Genomic DNA, 17,691 nt, shown 5'->3' with positions numbered 1-17,691 from the left:
AAAAATTACTCATACATAGGCCTCCCTTCAGGTGTTACATCCACAGAGCAGTCCGCAAAAGAACTAGGTTCGGCCCCCGCAATCAATAAACTCCCTCAAACCAATTTCCTCCTGGGGGGATCAGGTGGAAATGCAAGTCCATAAGACTCCCAACCTACACCCTTGCATTAAGATGGAAATGGGCGATTCCTTCTTGATGAGCATGTATCTGACAGACAACCCAGATGTTCTGACGGGAAAACAATGCCAGGGATACCTTTGGGGTATGTCTAATGGCACAATCACTACAGAAACAACATTATTCTATTATTATCAACCCGTCATATTAGGTGCAATTGGCAAAGCCTCACGCGGCAATACAATCAAATCCATGATGGACTAGATAGAGCTGTTATGATGATTTCAAACCCGTGCGCCACGTGAGCAGTCTAATAACAAGAATGGCAACTACCGAACCTATGACAGGGTGACTGAATTGAGTCTGATACCTAGAACCTCGCTCACCAGTTCGAAGTTCCTACACTCTACCTAGCCACCCTGAATTTTGTCGCTCTTCGTAAGGTCATTGGCCCTTCCACAACGTCCCAAAAGCTAGGTATCTAGGGGCGTCTCAAGCCCGCTTGTGTGCAATACAGCAATTTTCTATCTAGATGACGATGATTCCTCCTCAAACACTTCCACCACATCATTTGAATGATCTCTGGATGCTCTAGACACAGATTCTTCGAACATAGAAGAATAATGGGAGTAATAATAATAAATACTACCCTGCTGACCATTGCCATCTGCCATGCGTTGACGGAATATCGGACGGCCAGAAAAAGCAGACCCAATCTGCATTGGAATCAACAGCCACGGCCAGATTGCCTGGGACTCCAGCGGGGCAGAGGACTTCTTCGAAGGAGAGGAAATGTGTGGTTCAAAACCGAAGTGGCGAAATGCAGCAATCACGTCTCTGTCATTTCTCAACGCAGCATACATTAGAGGCGTCATTTTCATGCTGTCCTTAAGATAGGGATTTGCTTTATGTTGGAGAAATAGTTTCACCAGTGAGCTGCTTTCAAATCGAGCACAGTGATGAAGACAAGTCTGTCTGTATGGAAAAGTAGGTTTCTTGGGGGAACCTGCGGGCCAATCCACAAGAATCTCCGAATGTGGATCGGCACCGGATTCAAGAAGATATCTCGCAGCATGAAGGCGACCTTCACTTGATGCACGTGTGCAACTACTGGCGAGCAGTAGAGAACTGAGTGGTGTGACATTCAATAGGTTGACAATCGTGTAAGTGGAGCCCTTAGAAAAACAAAGTGGTACATTTGATTTAGCATCTAGGGCTTCCTTGTGTGAGGGATACTCTAGGATTTCTTCTGCCGCCTTCAGTGCCTCCAGCGGCTCGGCATTCCCATCGTCTGGTAAGCATATTGCGGCAGAGGCAGCTAGATGATATAAAAAGCTTCCCATGGGATGCACATTACAGGATTCGAGTCTACCATACTGCTCATGAGCCTCTTTCAGATGCTCCCGAACGAAACCTGAATCATCTTTGAAACGTGCGGGAAATGATCCTATCCCTGCTGCAGTTGTCACGGCTAACAGAATGAGCGAATTGATGTTCTCATGGACCTTGGACAAATGAAAAACAGGGAATGCTCTGAACACCTGATGGCTTTCTGACCAACTCTGTATACCCTGTTGAGAGTCATTGGGAGTTAATAACTCGTGGAATGCGCTTTTGATATGATGGGAGACCTCCGATGGGGATAGATGACCCGGCATAAGTTCAGCTCGTCGGGCGTAGTGTAAAAAATCCGACTGAAGGTCGTTCGTACTTGGATGTCTGGATCTTTTAGTCGCGCATTTGAGCAGATAGAGAAATCCAGTTAGGGGCGCCATTCCGCCTTGAACAAGTTCTATCGGCCACTGCTTGGTGTTCCTAATGACAAAATCTTTGACCGTCTGGTGGATTGGTTGAACGTACTCCATCGTCGACTGGCTGCGCAAAGCACTCGAATCCTCATTGCCTGCCAGGACTTTTTGAAGTACGGTTTGCGGAGATTTTCGAAATATGGTTTCCAGTAACCCCCCACTTCTGCTGCTGAGGAAGAGTCGCATTTCCTCTGTCGATGCTGGGTAGTCGGAATGCGACCCATGCTTCAAATAGTACACACATTCATATAAAGTTCCCAAGAGCAGTGGCTTCCGTGCATAAGTCACAAGTTGAATTATTATATATGCCTCGAAATGATATGCGGGTTCAATTCGCTTTATAGCGTGCCAGTACAGCTCACCGAGCTCGTCCGGTGTTCGTCGCAGTTGTTCTTCTAGGTCAGTAAACGGTGTGCCATCTTTCACAGCCTTTATCATCTCGTCAACAACCAGCCTGACCCAGATAAACACTCCAGATGCCTTATCCACTATGCTGTCAATGAGACAGCCCCATCTGACGGATGAGGCCGACTCACTGTCAAGATTAGGGAGTATACGGTGCCGAGTGTATATCTCAATGTCTTTCTTGGTATGATCCTGCATAATAAAGCCGGGATGCCCCCTAAAATGTGTTTTGAAGGCTGTGCATGGTCGACTGGCAATGCAGAATAGGACAACAGTATTCTCATTTTTGATTGCCGCGAGCTCCGTGATGAGCGCAACCAGCCTCTCGTTGTTCACATCAGCCGATGGCTCGTGTTCATCGAGAGCATCTAAGAACAAAATCAACCGAAGGCTCTGGATTTTCTCTTGCTTGCAGATGGTCGTCCATGCCTGGTGTAGGGCTGTTAGACTCCACGGGGGCCGGTTTGTCTGGTATTTGATGGATAGGTCCACATAAATCGGATAAATCAGATCCACGAGAGAATTGAATTTCTCAAGCACCTGGAAGAGAAGGTCCTGCATCATTCCTATGAGTGACTTCTGCATATCTACTCCACGATTATGGAAGAAGAAGCCTGCCTTGACCCAAACCGGAGCAGACTGTACATTATGATGCAAGCCACTGCTCTTACCAAACTGAACAAAAGAATTGCAAGATTCTATGCTTGAAATCGAGCTCGACACCGAATGTTCACGTAGCGAGCTTTTCCCCAGAAGCTCTACAGTTCTCTCATCCTCGAGGGCCATTTTCATCAAAGTTGACTTTCCAGAGCCGGGCTTTCCCTGAATCCAGAAGATTTTTTTAGGATAATCCGACCCTTGGCCGAGCCAGTCCATAAACGCAACCTCGTTCGGATCAAACAACCACTGCAGCGTTGACTCGTACTTAACATGGATTTCCGCTCTGCGTGCTCCAGCGACTCGATGACTCAAGCTCTCAAGCACTTTTTACTCCAGCGATGTTAGTCTAGGTCAGCTAGCTAATTTGCCAATCAAGCGGCGGTTCATCATCGGACCTCACTCACCTTGGTTGGCGATCTCGCCATCTTCCAGTTTCCTGATCTCCTCCACCCAACGACTCAATTGTGCGCTCACACGCTTGAATCCAATATCATCCTTGTCCTGGAACTTCGTCATGCTGCTATGATTTGCCGGGATGCTACTGACTTCCTCCGATGCGTGGCCGATCTTCGCAGAGTCCGATTTTACAACAACTGAATGAAAGAAAAGAAACTTTCTCGTTTCATATTCCTCCCGGAACGAGTAAATGTGAAGAGCGTGTTCACGAATTGTTTGCAGAAAGTCAGATCCGATCCGATCCAACGTATCCGAATTCTTCTCCAATTCACGCAATAGCATCGTATTCGGTCTTCGCGTGGCTGCCCGCGTGGCTGAGTAGGCTATCTTTCCAATGGAAGCGCTCGACGAGCCTCGATGAGGGGTCCCCAAGAAGCAGATACCGAACGTGAGCGGCGCGATATTCTTCAATCGCGTTTCTTGAATTCGTGAGGATTGATTGAGGGCCTGAGCACAAGATTCATGTCATATTAGCACTGACAGGAGTAATAAGGATACTGCGGTGCTCACGTCTTTGACAATCAAGCCACCGAGACTATGTGTGACGAAGATGATAAATCGTGACGCAGTGGGTTTCTGTATTCGCCTCAGCAATCTCCTTCGATAAATAATTCCCCTCTTAGCTGGAATTTTTGCTTTCTTACTGGTCCAGCATCCGCCAGTCTATCCGCAATGTCTGCCAGGAGATTTTCCGCATACTGCTTCATTGTATTCTGGGAGCCAGCCGTGAAGAGCCCATCAATATTGGCATTATAACCCCAGGTGAAGATAACTGCATCCTTTATCACGTCTGGCAGTAAATCTCTGGGCTAAAAGATTTCATGCTCATCTGCCAGTTGCCAGACAGGTGAGTGTGAGTCCTTTGATGACTTTGCACTCCACGTTTTATGAGCATCACCGAACAGTCCGTGCACGAATATGATGCTGTACATTGGATATGAAATTGTCAGCGCCCATTTGCCTGTCTCCCATAAAGGACCAAATTGGAAGGAAGCTAGCTTCTTACAATGCACTTGGAGCGGTCCCTCGAGGGAGGGACTTCACTTCGGTCAGTCCGTAGCGTGGACGAGAGGTTTCTGATCGCGATGGCATAATAGTGACTTTCTGTGAAGAGCTCTTTCGGTTGATCCGCATGAACCAGATCCTGTTGTGAACTGCGATGGAGGGGCAGCTGGAAAATGGGGAAGCTGAGGTGACGCATATAACAAGGCTCCATGGCCAAGTCCGGCTATTCACCTGCAGGTCTTTTCCTATCTATCCCACCTATTGAGAGCTAGTTTGATGCAAAATTTAGTGTATGTAATAATATGACGTGTCATGTCCTCGGTACTCCGACCTGTAAATTTGTGCCAGTCTTTTCTCTCTACTGTCACGATCACTGTATATCACCATCACTGTATATCACCAAATTCACATATTATCAACCAGAATGAGCTAATATTACTACCACTGAATTCAATATCGCTCGGTCTCACAGGACCAAGATAACCTACCCACTCGGCACAGAACCCTGTCTCACAAGACTTAGTCTCTATAGACATTTGAATGCTGAGATATCTAAGTGTTGAAAAAAGTTTTATATACAATATAGGGTCAGCGGTTTGGGTGGAGCAAGTAGTCCGGTTGAAGAATATGTTATGCTTTTCTAAATACTTTCATTTTTCAGAGACCTTATACTTCATGGGATTGATATTGAGCTATACTTGTAATTTGATGGTCCACACATATCTTACTTCCTGAATGGGTCATCCCGAAGCTATCAAGACTATTATTATGACAAACATACATAGTACCTCCTAGAAAGGCTCTTATTGGGTAATGTAAATCGAGACTCGGGCAGGCACACATATACAAAATTTATATATGGATTTAATTCCGTTTAGATTCCTAGGAATGGAAATTAGATGAAACTCATCTGGTATATTAACTTTCAAGGAGAGGCTTATCACACTTTCCGCGAAGAGAATTTCTAGTACAGATAATCCTAAGTAAGACTAACATGGGGTTGAATCTTTCTGGTGTTAATAATATCTGTCTGTGATGGAGCAATGGTATAGTGAAGGGTCTGAAGATATAGCGGCATAGGTGCTGATCCTAATCACCAAATCACCACCACCCAAAAAAAAAAAAAAAAAAAGAAAAACATACAACAGCCGGGATTCGCATGTGGTCACCCACCATACTACTAACCGGCCGGCGTGTGGCTTAAGTACGGCTGAGCGGACGGGAAGCCCTGTTCTCCACACCCTATGGTCGTATGTACTTGTTCTTTAGAATGAACGCCTTATATAGTCTTCAAATTATCTGAAGCTAGGGTGCCATATCGTGGAAGGACCGAGGGAAATGGTAAAAAGGACGATAGACTTAGTGGTAGTGGGGCTATGGTGAAGGTTGAAAAAGTTGCAAGTTACATGAAGAATGAGAATATAAGATAGGGTGGGACCTTCTGAAAGCCTGGCATGTTAATTGATTGCAGTCACTCCACATATACAGTCAAGAAAGGGCTCGAAGACTTGTGTGGAAACTGAGAGACATGCAATCGGCCAACATGTCAGCTAGCTTGCGGTGTTTTCCCACACAAGTTGTTACTTTGACTCTCAATGTTTTGCAACTATTTGTAACCTTTTCATAGCTTCAAGAATCATCAATATCGTGTATATTTTGACTGTTTTCAACGGTCCTCCCACAATTGCAGGTACGATACAACCATACGTTAGTTCAATATATGACAAGCAAGGGAATTTACCGTCTGACAGTTGATTGAATATAGCTAGTATAACACCAAGACTGCGATGCATACTCGAAGAATCCGATATCAATCGTATACCAGGAGGTTGCTTGAAGCATAGCTGTGGTCGAATAGCTTGGGTATATTTCAAGTTCTCAGCCACTACAACAACAATGGCGACATTTTGGTCAGGCTAAATATGACTAGTATTCCCGAGGTATACAGTGGGATACAAAAAAACTTTAACCCTTGTTTTGTCCCCTATACAGAGGAGTCCATGATGTTTCGCATCCTTCCGTGGCCTTGACAGATGCACCTTAGTATGATGAGGCTGTCACCGCAGGTTCAGAGTGAGGGGCAACGCACCTATTCTTGTTGGGCAACCGCTGCCACCTTCTTTATTGGGTTAATGAAAAACAGGCTCTTTTATCTCATAGGTAACTGCGTCCCTGGCTGTGCTAGCACCGAACTTCTTAATTTATCTACCGTGTTCCCAACAAGGCTGGAGCCGAAGGAAGGTCAACACAACAGCACGCACTTCCTTGAAACAGATACAACCTCGATACATAGAAGAAGCATTGCATAAGGCAGATTTCAGTTCTCATTATACTTACACCTTTACTTCACGTCTTTTGGTGAAATATCAGTCAGATCAAGCCCTCCCAAAGTGCTGGTCAGCATTTTGTCGTAGTGGCTGCTACCCTTCTATAGCAGGATTGAAGCTTGATTTACACGACGATGGTATCCATTTTATATTTTTGCTGTCAATGCAATGATGGCCCGAAATTATTTTATGATTTTCAACCATTATGTGTAATGTGTGGACACATAGTTTGCTCCGGTTGTCGCCCGGCTAAAGAAATGGTAAGTGTCTTTCTTCTTTGATTTTGGTGATGCTCTAATCAAGTGTTTATCTAGATTGAGATTAGGCAGCATTCAGACAGCACGGCAAGGGCATCTTCGGTATCATTGCAGGATCAAGACCAAGAAAGGCGTAGCTGCAAGGCAGTCCACAAGCTCTCGCACTCCCTGATGTCTACTATCAGGAAAAACATGGATGATGACGAATCATGCTACCTCGAGATTCCCCTGTTGTGGGACTTGCGCGGGTTTGTGGACCGGCAGTTGGGTGGTTCCACAGATGATCTTGAGTCCCTGGTGGTCTTGAGTGGTGGCCTCGGTGAGAATGAGGATGGACATGCTTATGCGGCGACATGTGGGGAATACGTATCGAGATTTTGGGGCAGTGAGGGTGTGATGCTCCTTCAGAAATTGGTGGCATACTCTTTGGGTGAGGAGCAAGGTGTGTTGATTGTTTCCTTGAAAATTGCAGTATGCACCTGTTGATGGCCACTTACCGATTTATTTGATAGGCTCATCGGGACCTTCAAAAGAGTGCATGGGGGTGCAATATGCTGTCAGGGCGACATCAGGAACAGAGGGACCCCTGAATCTGCGACTATGGGCCACCCCGAAGTTGCTGGAAGGTTTTCTTGGATTATTGGCGTGGATTCATTGCGTGATTCAGGAGCCCCAATACAACCAGCTGGCCAGTGTAGATGTCGATGTCAGTTTGGAAAAGATGAACGATGGATACAGGAGTTTCTCATGCACCTTCACCTCGAAGCAGAGAATAGAGGGAGTGAATCCGCTGGAAGCTGCGAGATACAATAAAGGGCTCTCTGGAACCATGCGTGAGCAAAGGGTTGGACCGCAGAGACTGGGATCAGGATCATGTTGGCCGCCTCTCTTCGGGGCCGCAGTCATGGCGAGCGGATTTTCTGTGCCGAAACGGGGAAACGAGAAGGGCATCGAGATTTCCTTTGATATAATGGTCACGCTGGGTCGAATAACCTACTCGCTGGAGCTTCCGTTCGGGACGATTCTAAAGGGCCATTCGACGATGCTCATTCCCACAAAAGGATCGGGTCCCGACTCGATCCAATGGCATTTTGTCTCTTCGGGAGCTCCGGGCCAATACCTTCCTCCGGAGAAAATTTCTGACAGCCTGAAATGGCATATTCTCGACCTTAGTGTGGATGAGCTCCGATCGAAGAGGGCGTTCTTGGGATATTGCAACGCAGCGTGGATCCGCGCTGGGACTCGCGGCTCGGGGTTCGAACAGGTGGACTTGTCAGACGCCCAGCGACCCGGGACGACCCTACGCATCAGTCGCGAAATTACCCCGACTGCGGGTACTTCCGGCATGGGATTCTTTGGTGCTGGCGCGGGTGCCAAACTCATCTTTTCCAAGGGCATGCATGCCCCCGTCACTGCCGAAGAATCGTGTCTTGAGGACCGGATGCTGAACTCGAAAGATACCCCACTGCTGCTCTACGATGTCGAGAATAAAACAGGGTATCTTGTCCCGGAGCTGTGCGCTGTGCTCACAATTGCGCACGTCTGGGCCTCGAAGCAAGTGGATCGAGAGCAGCTGCTGCGTCGCATCCCGTTCACGCAGCTATCTTGCAACGGTGGACAAGCCGCATATGACAAGATCTTCGAGAACAAGACCATCAAGCTACGCGAAGCCTTTGCAGACCAAAAGGATCTCTTTCTAATGACGAAGCTGAGTCAGTTATTCCTCTCGCTCGAGAAACGCAAAGAGCAGCAACGCTTTTCCAATGATGCCACGCTGCCCTTTTTTTCCCACTCGCACGAGCTCCATGGCTGGGAGCTCTTCGACATTGCACTCTGCCAGCCTTCTTACCACAAACGTGTTAGACTCCTCATTCGAGAATCTGCGCCCTGGGACTACATTGCACGCGATAACAAGGACATGCTGGTGCTTTTTCACAAGGGTCTGGCGGCGGCGATTAAGCCCGCGCCTGGTACTGTCTGTTCTGCGTGGGATCCTCTTCCCAGCGAGAATGAGTACCTTCTGGCTAGTGTTCACTGCATCCGGGCGCTGTCAAGGTTGAACGGAGGAGGTCTATTTATGCCCAAGATGACAGGGAAGTTGGCGTTGATGCCGGATCATGACGGCGGCCGGTTTAAGGCATGCGACTCGCATTGTTCTGGCCGGTGTGAGCGTGTTCTGGAGTTGGCGAAGAAGAAGACAGAACACCGGCGGCCTTTGCCTGATGATGGAGCGATACTTCTAGGGCCGAAGTGTCGCTGTAATTAATGTGTTAAGGAGTGTAGGTGTTGTTCCTATTGTCGGCTGTATGGCATTCTTTATATGTGAAGATTACGTATTGTCGCACTTGGAATCTACAACAAAACATTGATAGTTGAGAGTCTGTGATTCTATTTACAGTTTCATGGAAGTGGTAATCAGGTTTTAGCCCTTCAGACGACTTCTTGGCCGACGGGGCAACTTTCTGGTCGGCTGCGGTATCTAAGACAGTCCGCAAAAATACGCTCTGCCCTTTTGTGTTGGGTGGCCGAGGAGTTGAAATTTCATTTGGCAAAAGGTGGCAACCATGCAGTGTGCTAGCAGATATCTGAATGCATGGCTAGAAAGTCAGAAGAATAGTCACTGATTCTGTGTTTAGATGTTATGTCTCCTGCCTGGTAGTCCAATATATGTCTCTTACAGCGACACAGTCAGACCACAGAGTCTATTTTCTAAGAAACTAGAGACTCTATATGTACTAAAAAGTGCGCTCTATTAATCTCAAAGGCAAACAGCTGGTTAGTGTGACCAGCCTACGTCCAATATCCGTTCACTTTGTGGATTCGCAGCCCCATGTCATGTCACCGGTTTTCAAGCTTGCAGCCCAAATTTCCCGCGCATGTTCTTTATATAATCTTTAGACGCTTAGCCATTCCCCGGAGACATAAACAATTAACAGAACAAGTTATCAGCTTAGATAGATCTCATTCTGTAAGGGTGTCCGTTCCATCTCCACCGCCTAAGCAAAGGTCAAGGGCTTGGATGGCGCGATGGCAGGCATGTTGGTTGCGGGGTGTTTCTCGCTACCTGTTTGGTGGTTAGCGCGGCACTGGAGATGTCTGGGCTTTGATGCCGTCCTGCATGGAGTCAGAGCTTACGTGAATTAGCCACCGAGAAATTAGAGCATAGGCGTTTGAAAACTGCGATAACAGTTAACACACCCTATGTAAAGATGCCTGTGGGGGTAATTGATCCCATCCCGAGGCATCAAGCCAGCCGAGGTATGAGATCCCGCCAGACCAGCACTTCTTTTATTATCGCTCCTGTTCTCTACTACTGTCAAGTGGACAAACATAAGGAGCCAGTGAATATCTGAAAAATGAATTGGATTGCTGTTGGGTTCTTGTTGTTGTTGTTGTTGTTGTTGTTATTGTTGTTGTTGTGAGAAGTTTCTATACGAACAGTGACCCAGGCATGAGCACTCCAACCAATAGACGAAGAACAGATCCAACACGGACCAAAGATACCCAAGTCTCTTAGTCAGCTGTAGCCTCACGCAGTGAATACTGAGCATGGTTCACGAAGGCGCGCGTGCGGATGAAATAAAGCTTGGTTGCCCCGCATCCCTCCGTGTCTTGCATCGTATCAGTACACCTCACCATTTTTTCACCCGAGCCTCAAACATGACCCTACGCTTCTGCCGACCCTGCGGAGAACGGAAGATTCCGGATACCTTATGCCAAGGTGGGTTGCCGTGGAGAAACCCGGTCCTGAAGCGGCAAAACTCACCAGTTGCAAGCAGCTTGTCGAGCGAGGTACTATTGCTCTCGGGAATGCCAGCAGACGGACCAAGTTCGCCATCGCAGCGAATGCGTCCCATCGGTTCCGGTCGAGGGGGCGACATCGATTGATTGGAAAGTGCATCTGTCCTCGACCGTCCAGCAGTTCGAGCAAGAAGCCCTCCTCCGACGAGGTGTAACCAAAGAGCCTCCCGCTGTCTTGGATCCATGGTGATTTCTCTCATCCCCAAGGAACTTTATCACCGTGCGCCTTGTAATTGACGGGCGAAAACATGCGAGCATATATCTGTTCCCGGATTTGGATATCCGGTGGAAGCTCCCGACGTCCACCCAAGATGAATGGCTCCCACCGGGCGAACTTGAATTTTCCCCGGGAGATGACAAGATCCTGCTCATCGCGCCCGGGGAGAAGATGGTGGCTGACCTAGAGAAGCGTCGGGTGTCTGCAGAAGGCGATGAGCCGAGGGCGATTACGCTTCCAGATGAGAGATTGATCGACTTCGCGCAGTCGATCCCTTCGTCCTACGAGAAGGACAAGAGACAGATCCTAGCTCACATTGTTGAATGGTACGAAGGGGCTACGATGATTCGCGGGGACTCCCAACTTGTATGAGCGACTCTCGGTACTGTTGTGTTATACACAGACTCGCAGCCTGTTTGAAAAGTATCTGTAAACTCATAGATAGAGCAAGTGAAGAAATGGTAGATCATTCCATCGGTCAGATAATTATGACAGATGTACAAGGCTGGCTGCGCCCGATTGGGCCATAAGGGATGTTTTCGCGCCTTGGAAGGGCTCCTTGACCGTCATCATCAATTCCCGGTTCCTGCTGATAAAGGAGAGGCTTCAAAACTCTCTGCTTGTTCGTGCGCAGAAATCTGCCAAAGCCAACGCGCTTGTACTTCTGCTGGGACGACTGCAGAAGGAGTGCATTTGATGAATCCAGGAACAGAGCATAACATGGGAAAGATGGAGCGACATCGAAGAAACCCTCTCCGTACGAGATTCCATCATAATGGTTCCCCTCTAGCGTAATTCCAGCATCAAGCTGGAACTGGACCAGTGTGCCAAATCCAATCGGGTCCTTCTTGTCAATTTTGGCGTCCGGGGGACACTGTGAGATTTTGAAAAGCGGTGCCTATGACAAAACGCGTTAATATCGAGGCCAAAAACAGTCTCACAGGTAAACTCAGTGCTATCTTACCCATATCTTTATCCAGCCCCCTGTGACTGTCCCGAATGGAGTACTTTCATCGACGTGACAATGAAGAATCTCTGCGACGATATTTCCATAGTCAAGAGGAACAAACTTGATCCGAGCATCTATCGATGCCCACGACCAAGAAGGAGCTCGATACCGGGCAGGAATTTGAGTCGGATAATACACGTCTGATAGTTGATGCTCAAACCCATCGGGGGCGAAAACCCTAACCTCGTCCTGAGGATAGGTTCTCCATGCTAGATCCTCATGCAGGTGGCTCTCCCAGAGCCCTGCATAGTAAGTACCATTCGTATTCATTGCTATGTATTTGGCCACACCAGACAGCGCAACAAGCTTGTCATCGGGTACGGAAAGTTGGCGTCTGGAGTAGTCCTCTATGTGCTGGATCCACCCACCATCCCAGCGTCCATGTGGGCGATGGCCTGCAATTGCATGGCCTTCGATGAGAGAGCAACCTTCGTGCTTTGGGATCCCGTGGTCGGACCATGACTGGAGTTCACGCAGTAACAGCAACGAAAGGCTGAATAGCTGAGTCTTAATTTCTGAGCCATCCTCGGCAATAATCGACGTCTCGGACTCCAAATACATCTGATCTTTGTCAAAGTGCAAAGTGCGAGGGGAGAGGAGTCGTTCTTGTAATACCCAACCTCTCTGATTCAACTCACTTCTGTCCAAGGGGTCAACTGGACAGCCAAATTCCGGAATAGAATAGGTAGATGGTTTGGTCTTGAAGGAAGACGGCATCCATTCCAGAGTTATATAGATGCGTGAAACATCACGCTTAAAGATAGTATCCATTTGCACAAATAGACTCGCGACTTCCCGGCTTCTTCGCTGCAGTGTTTGGATGTCCTGGGCCAGCCGAGGGCGACGGCCATTGCTACTCCGAATCCCTAACGATCTTTCGTCCGGAGAGGGCGCATTATATTTGCAGATTTCGCTGTACCCGAGAAGACATCCACTTGACGAGCCGGTAGAAAATGCAGCTGCAATGGTCAGGTATGCCTGGCCGTAAACATCAGCTATTTTGGACGATTCTCGATTCCAATCCTCTGTATCGTCCTGAATGATACATAACGAATCAATCCACAAATACCGGACATGGAGCAGTCTTGCGATCTGAACAGCATCCTGGAATGTTTTGGGCAATTCGTCCCAGCGAATACCAGAGAGCCGACGTTCGAGAGTCGTAGAGGTCGTAGTGAGTGTCTTAGTTCCTCCCCATCGGTGACTTAATGCAATATAGCGGGCTTGTTTCCCTTTGGCCTCGAACAGTCGGACGTCAGTGGGAGACGCCTCGGGGTCCACATCAATGACCCGCGACGGAAGTGCGAAGAGTCGTGGCGGCTGCTTGTTATGCAAGTCGTCGGCCATAATCCATTGTCGTATGCGCTCCAGGGCAATGTTGGACGAATAGTCGGCCATACATAAACGGCCAGGGGCGATGGACGTGATCTTAGATTCTAGAAGTATCGGTTAGAGCATGGCCAACAAGAAGGAACGGCCTAGTACACTACGTACTATCATCAGTTCTGATTCGAAGGTACGTGCCGCGATGTATGGGAATATTCTCTCTGGAATTCCCCTCCGCTTCCGCTTGTGTTCGACCCAAGCGAACCCCTAGGCCGATGAGACGCCAATGAGACTCATCAACAGGATCATACCTTCCCCCTATCCAAGCCGCCGAGCATGCCCACCAGTTACCAAAAAGCCAAGGTCGCACTTGGGCGTCAGGGGCCAATGTGGTTCGTCTGTTTAATGACGTCTTCTGATTCTCCGAGGGTTCTATTGACGTGTGAAAAGTGCCCATAGCATTCCTGCCGGAGTAGACCATGACACCCTGGACATAGGAAAAGACTCCGGCAGTTTTCGGGAGGCGACCATTCTGCTCCCCTCTGATATCGCTTCGTATAATGTTCACGACTTTGCAAAGCAAATGGCAAAGCTGACAACTTTCTGCTGACGCTTTTAGCGCCTCAAGACTGGGTTGGTGAGGGACCGCCGGCTCTTCCTCAGCTGGGAGATTCTTAAAATCAATGTTGCTGCAGTAAGTACAAAGGTTCCGCTGCAGGGCCTCCATGGCTGTATCAACTGGTTTAAGCTGCAGCCTAGGCGGCACACAACGAACTCAGGGAGATGTCTTGAAATGAGGGTAGGAAATAGATCAGAGCACGGATCTCTCATCTTGATTTCCCCGCATGGGCTGGATGCTAAGAAACATAAACATGTTAAATAAAGAAAATAAATAATATAAATAAAAACTCTAATATTAAAGACTTCATCCTGTATTTCTTATAAAAATAACTTTAACTATCATGCTAACTCTTATAGCTTCTCAGATATCATGACTATTATAGCTTTATATATATTCTTATCTTAATTCTTACTCTTACTTTTGCTCTTACTCTTATTTTTATACTTATATTATTATTTCTAGTTTTTATTATAACTTCTATATTAGACTTATGAGCCATGACATTTAATCAGTCATGAAACCTGTATCGTGTATCTCAGCTCAGGCTATACTTAGCAAATAAAAATTTATTTATAAAAACATACAACAGCCGGGATTCGCATGTGGTCACCCACCATACTACTAACCGGCCGGCGTGTGGCTTAAGTACGGCTGAGCGGACGGGAAGCCCTGTTCTCCACACCCTATGGTCGTATGTACTTATTCCCTCTAATGAATGAACTATATAGAGAATTTAAATCGTTTCAACCATCTACGATCACTTGCAGCCCTACTCCGTGGCCTACAGCACGAACGATTCAACTATGGCGAGGTGCATATACCAAACGCCAACCCACAAGTCAAGGGTCTCTAGTTCTGAACCGGTAGTAATAGTGGATTCTTGTAACTTGTCATTAGAATGCCTACCTTGGGCAACCACCTCGAATAGGGACGCATACCAGCTGCAGTGGCTATGCATGTATATAGATTTAGCGAAACTAATGGTTCAATGTTCATTGTGTGGGAACAGAACAGCTGCAAGCGATGCATTGCATGACAGGATATCCGTCATGTCCAGAGATAACCCGAAAGGATCTGCAAATGTGCGGAAGTACTGATCTGAAGCGATCATATCCAGTAGATGAGAGTGCCGATGCCATGCTGCAGCCTCATTCTTGGCTTGTAGAATCCTGTCCGAGATTAGCCAGGTAACTCTAGCAGGTCTCTAAGTTTGCAGTCAGTTGATGTCTTCTCGGTCATGCCGTGTCTCCTGTGTTCATGGTTATTGTCTGTTATCGCGTCTCCGTTGTCATATGAGCTATGCTGGGGCTAAGGACGAACTACGGCATATAGGGTTCAAGAGCATACGACATGCAGTTTAGGTAGTTTGAGCTGCATGATATCGATAGCATGGTGCCCAGTTTGGGCTACTAGTCAAGCTTGATGAACATAGTTGGTGGCACTTTCCAGGGTCTTGACGTCCCCAGTCCCTTGGACGACGTCAAAGTTGTAGGGAGTCTGATCATACATAGTGGAAATACTGGTAGTCTACTAATTATGGAGTACTTCGTACATATATTAGCACTTCTGATTCATCGTTCGAAGTAATGACCGTACATGCGTAGTAGATACTAGTTAATAATATACCAATCCGATCCCGCCTGCAATAGAAACACTTCGAGCACACCCTATTCACGAAAACCTCACATGCCGAAAGTAGAACTAAATACTTCCGGCTGTGAGAAACATATCAAGACAATGCGTGAAGAATCGTGACCGGGGGTGGCATCCAAAAAGCGGCTATTCCACTAAAGTCTCCCGACCCCTTCTGTATACTTCACAACTTTTCCATAGCTTGCTTCACTGACTCTGGAATCAAACGCTTGCTCTCCTCCGGTTGCTGTATTTTCGGCGTGTTCCTATTCACCTAAGCGGTTGCGAGGTTTCCATGGGGATTTGCTCGTAGCCAGTCCTTGAGTCTGTCACTTTTTGCCTGGGTTGACCTGAAGATATAAAAATCAGTAGCTTGTCGTATCATTCACTTCTTCTCCTATGTCAATAGACATTGTTATGTCCCATCGTGTGTCCTGTTTCTCGGTGGCAGGATTCGACAGCAGGAGAATACTCCTTAGAAAGCTTGAGCACCACGCTCGTATATTGCTAATGACCATGTCACCGAATATCTTAGGAGCCTTCGACATGCTGAAAATATCTTGCGTTTGACGCTGTTATTCTATGATTTCAGCATCATGTACATACCCAGAAAGTCACCCGAGCCTCGAGGCATACATTGAAGTCTTGCCTAGATACCGAGTTTGGGATAATTGCCCTTGATTAACAGAGGGAAACTGTTCGAGTTGGATGATTCAAGTGATAGCCAACCAGATACTGAATTGGCTGGTTTTTCTAGGCGCCTTCGTATGTGTTTATTGCTACTGTTGAAGTTTCTCTTCAGACATGCCGCGTAATTTACTAGACAGCAAAACAAATAGTGACCACTAGCTATCGCTCCTTCCTTGGGCAAGGGGCGAACCTAAGCTTTACCAATCTACGGATAGTATATGGCAATTGCAACAGCTACTAGATAGATACTAAAGTAAGCAGGCGCTGGAATAGGCACACTCTCGTCGTCAAGTAATGCCGACTGCTCCTGTCATGAAGGTCTTGGCTACGTCCATTTCGAGGCCTCCAAAAGCCAACACCCACTGTTTCGAGGCCTACATTCATATTAGTATCAACACTACTGTACGGAAGGGTAGCATATCAAGAACCATGGGAGCCAACAAGGTTAGCTGTAGCACGTATGATGTAGAGAAGCTTCAGTGAATGTATCAGCCCGGAGCTCTGAAGAGACAAATTACATTAAACCAAGTCAAGTCGGGGTCCGATCCCCTCTCGGGAACGAACATCGTCGAATGGTCCTCTGCAGTTATCTATTGACTTTGTACAGAAGGTCCAGTGTGTAAGTTATTCGACCAGCGTGACTGACCATGATATCGAAGGAATCTCGACGTCCCTCTTCCCACCTCCGTGACGGCGATGTCCTGGTCTGTTCTCTCTCTCTCTGTGTATCAAGCTCCTCATAGAGCCAGCGCGCTCAGAACGCTAGGTGGAGTGAATATTGGCCTGCAGCGATCAGGTCCGACTCAGATGTCGTTCGGGATCTCGGCGCAGTGGCTGAGATGATATGACTGTGAGAAGAGAAGGAAGAGACGAAGACGAAGAAGAAGAAGAAGACAAAAGAGAAAGCAGAAAAACAGCACAACCAAGTTATTCATCCTCAGTAACCAATATAACTTACGTTCAGTGCATTTCACTCCAGTCTAAGTGCAGTCACTGCTCTGTATACTTCGAGTCTTCGAATCCCAGAAACAGAACGCCAGCCACTGAACCAAGCTGTTTCTGATACCCAATCATATTCATACATACCTGTCTGGTAGACAGTAGAATATACATTCTACTCTAACAATCAACCAAAGTACTAATCCATCAAACCACCCCCAAGTAGCATACATACTAGTACTCGATAATGTACTAATCCCACCCAACGACACCAAAAACAAACACGAATAACTCGCCCGAATAAAAAGATCTCCTCCTCAAATAAATTAATCCATATACTCCATGACTGTGAGAATCCAATCGAGCAATAAAAAAAGGGTGTCAAGTTTGAAAGTTGGTATCGACCTTTTTGCGTGGAT

General features: G+C 47.2%; 4 protein-coding genes across 4 annotated transcripts; 2 read left to right on the top strand and 2 right to left on the bottom strand.

The window, feature by feature from the left end:
- Window positions 1-1,043: 1,043 nt before the first annotated feature.
- P168DRAFT_282005 (uncharacterized protein) lies at window positions 1,044-4,988 on the bottom strand (the record flags this gene model as incomplete). The annotated part of the gene is made up of 8 exons (XM_024835961.1): window positions 1,044-1,093; window positions 1,125-1,436; window positions 1,491-3,314; window positions 3,396-3,894; window positions 3,958-4,023; window positions 4,092-4,256; window positions 4,454-4,618; window positions 4,941-4,988. The coding sequence occupies 8 exons, from the start codon at window positions 4,986-4,988 to the stop codon at window positions 1,044-1,046; spliced, it is 3,129 nt and encodes a 1,042-aa protein (XP_024692967.1).
- Window positions 4,989-8,041: 3,053 nt separating this feature from the next.
- P168DRAFT_290449 (uncharacterized protein) lies at window positions 8,042-9,411 on the top strand (the record flags this gene model as incomplete). Its single annotated transcript, XM_024837214.1, has 1 exon — window positions 8,042-9,411. A coding segment is annotated over exon 1 (1,220 nt), but the record flags the coding sequence as incomplete, so codon positions are not given.
- A 994-nt stretch (window positions 9,412-10,405) lies between these two features.
- On the top strand, window positions 10,406-11,126 carry P168DRAFT_157514 (zinc finger MYND domain-containing protein). Its single transcript, XM_024832836.1, has 2 exons — window positions 10,406-10,757; window positions 10,816-11,126. Exons 1-2 carry the CDS (start codon window positions 10,586-10,588, stop codon window positions 11,025-11,027), a joined length of 384 nt encoding a protein of 127 aa, XP_024692965.1. The 5' UTR covers window positions 10,406-10,585; the 3' UTR covers window positions 11,028-11,126.
- Window positions 10,884-14,116, bottom strand: P168DRAFT_304667 (HET domain-containing protein; the record flags this gene model as incomplete). The annotated part of the gene is made up of 5 exons (XM_024838866.1): window positions 10,884-11,232; window positions 11,370-11,466; window positions 11,556-11,952; window positions 12,019-13,499; window positions 13,558-14,116. The coding sequence occupies 5 exons, from the start codon at window positions 14,114-14,116 to the stop codon at window positions 11,034-11,036; spliced, it is 2,733 nt and encodes a 910-aa protein (XP_024692964.1). The 3' UTR covers window positions 10,884-11,033.
- Between the last annotated feature and the right edge of the window lie 3,575 nt (window positions 14,117-17,691).

Source organism: Aspergillus campestris (assembly GCF_002847485.1).
Source record: "Aspergillus campestris IBT 28561 chromosome Unknown P168scaffold_6, whole genome shotgun sequence".
Classification (NCBI taxonomy): domain Eukaryota; kingdom Fungi; phylum Ascomycota; class Eurotiomycetes; order Eurotiales; family Aspergillaceae; genus Aspergillus; species Aspergillus campestris.
The sequence above is the reverse complement of the archived record's forward strand: the minus strand, read 5'-3'. Positions and strand labels throughout refer to the sequence as shown.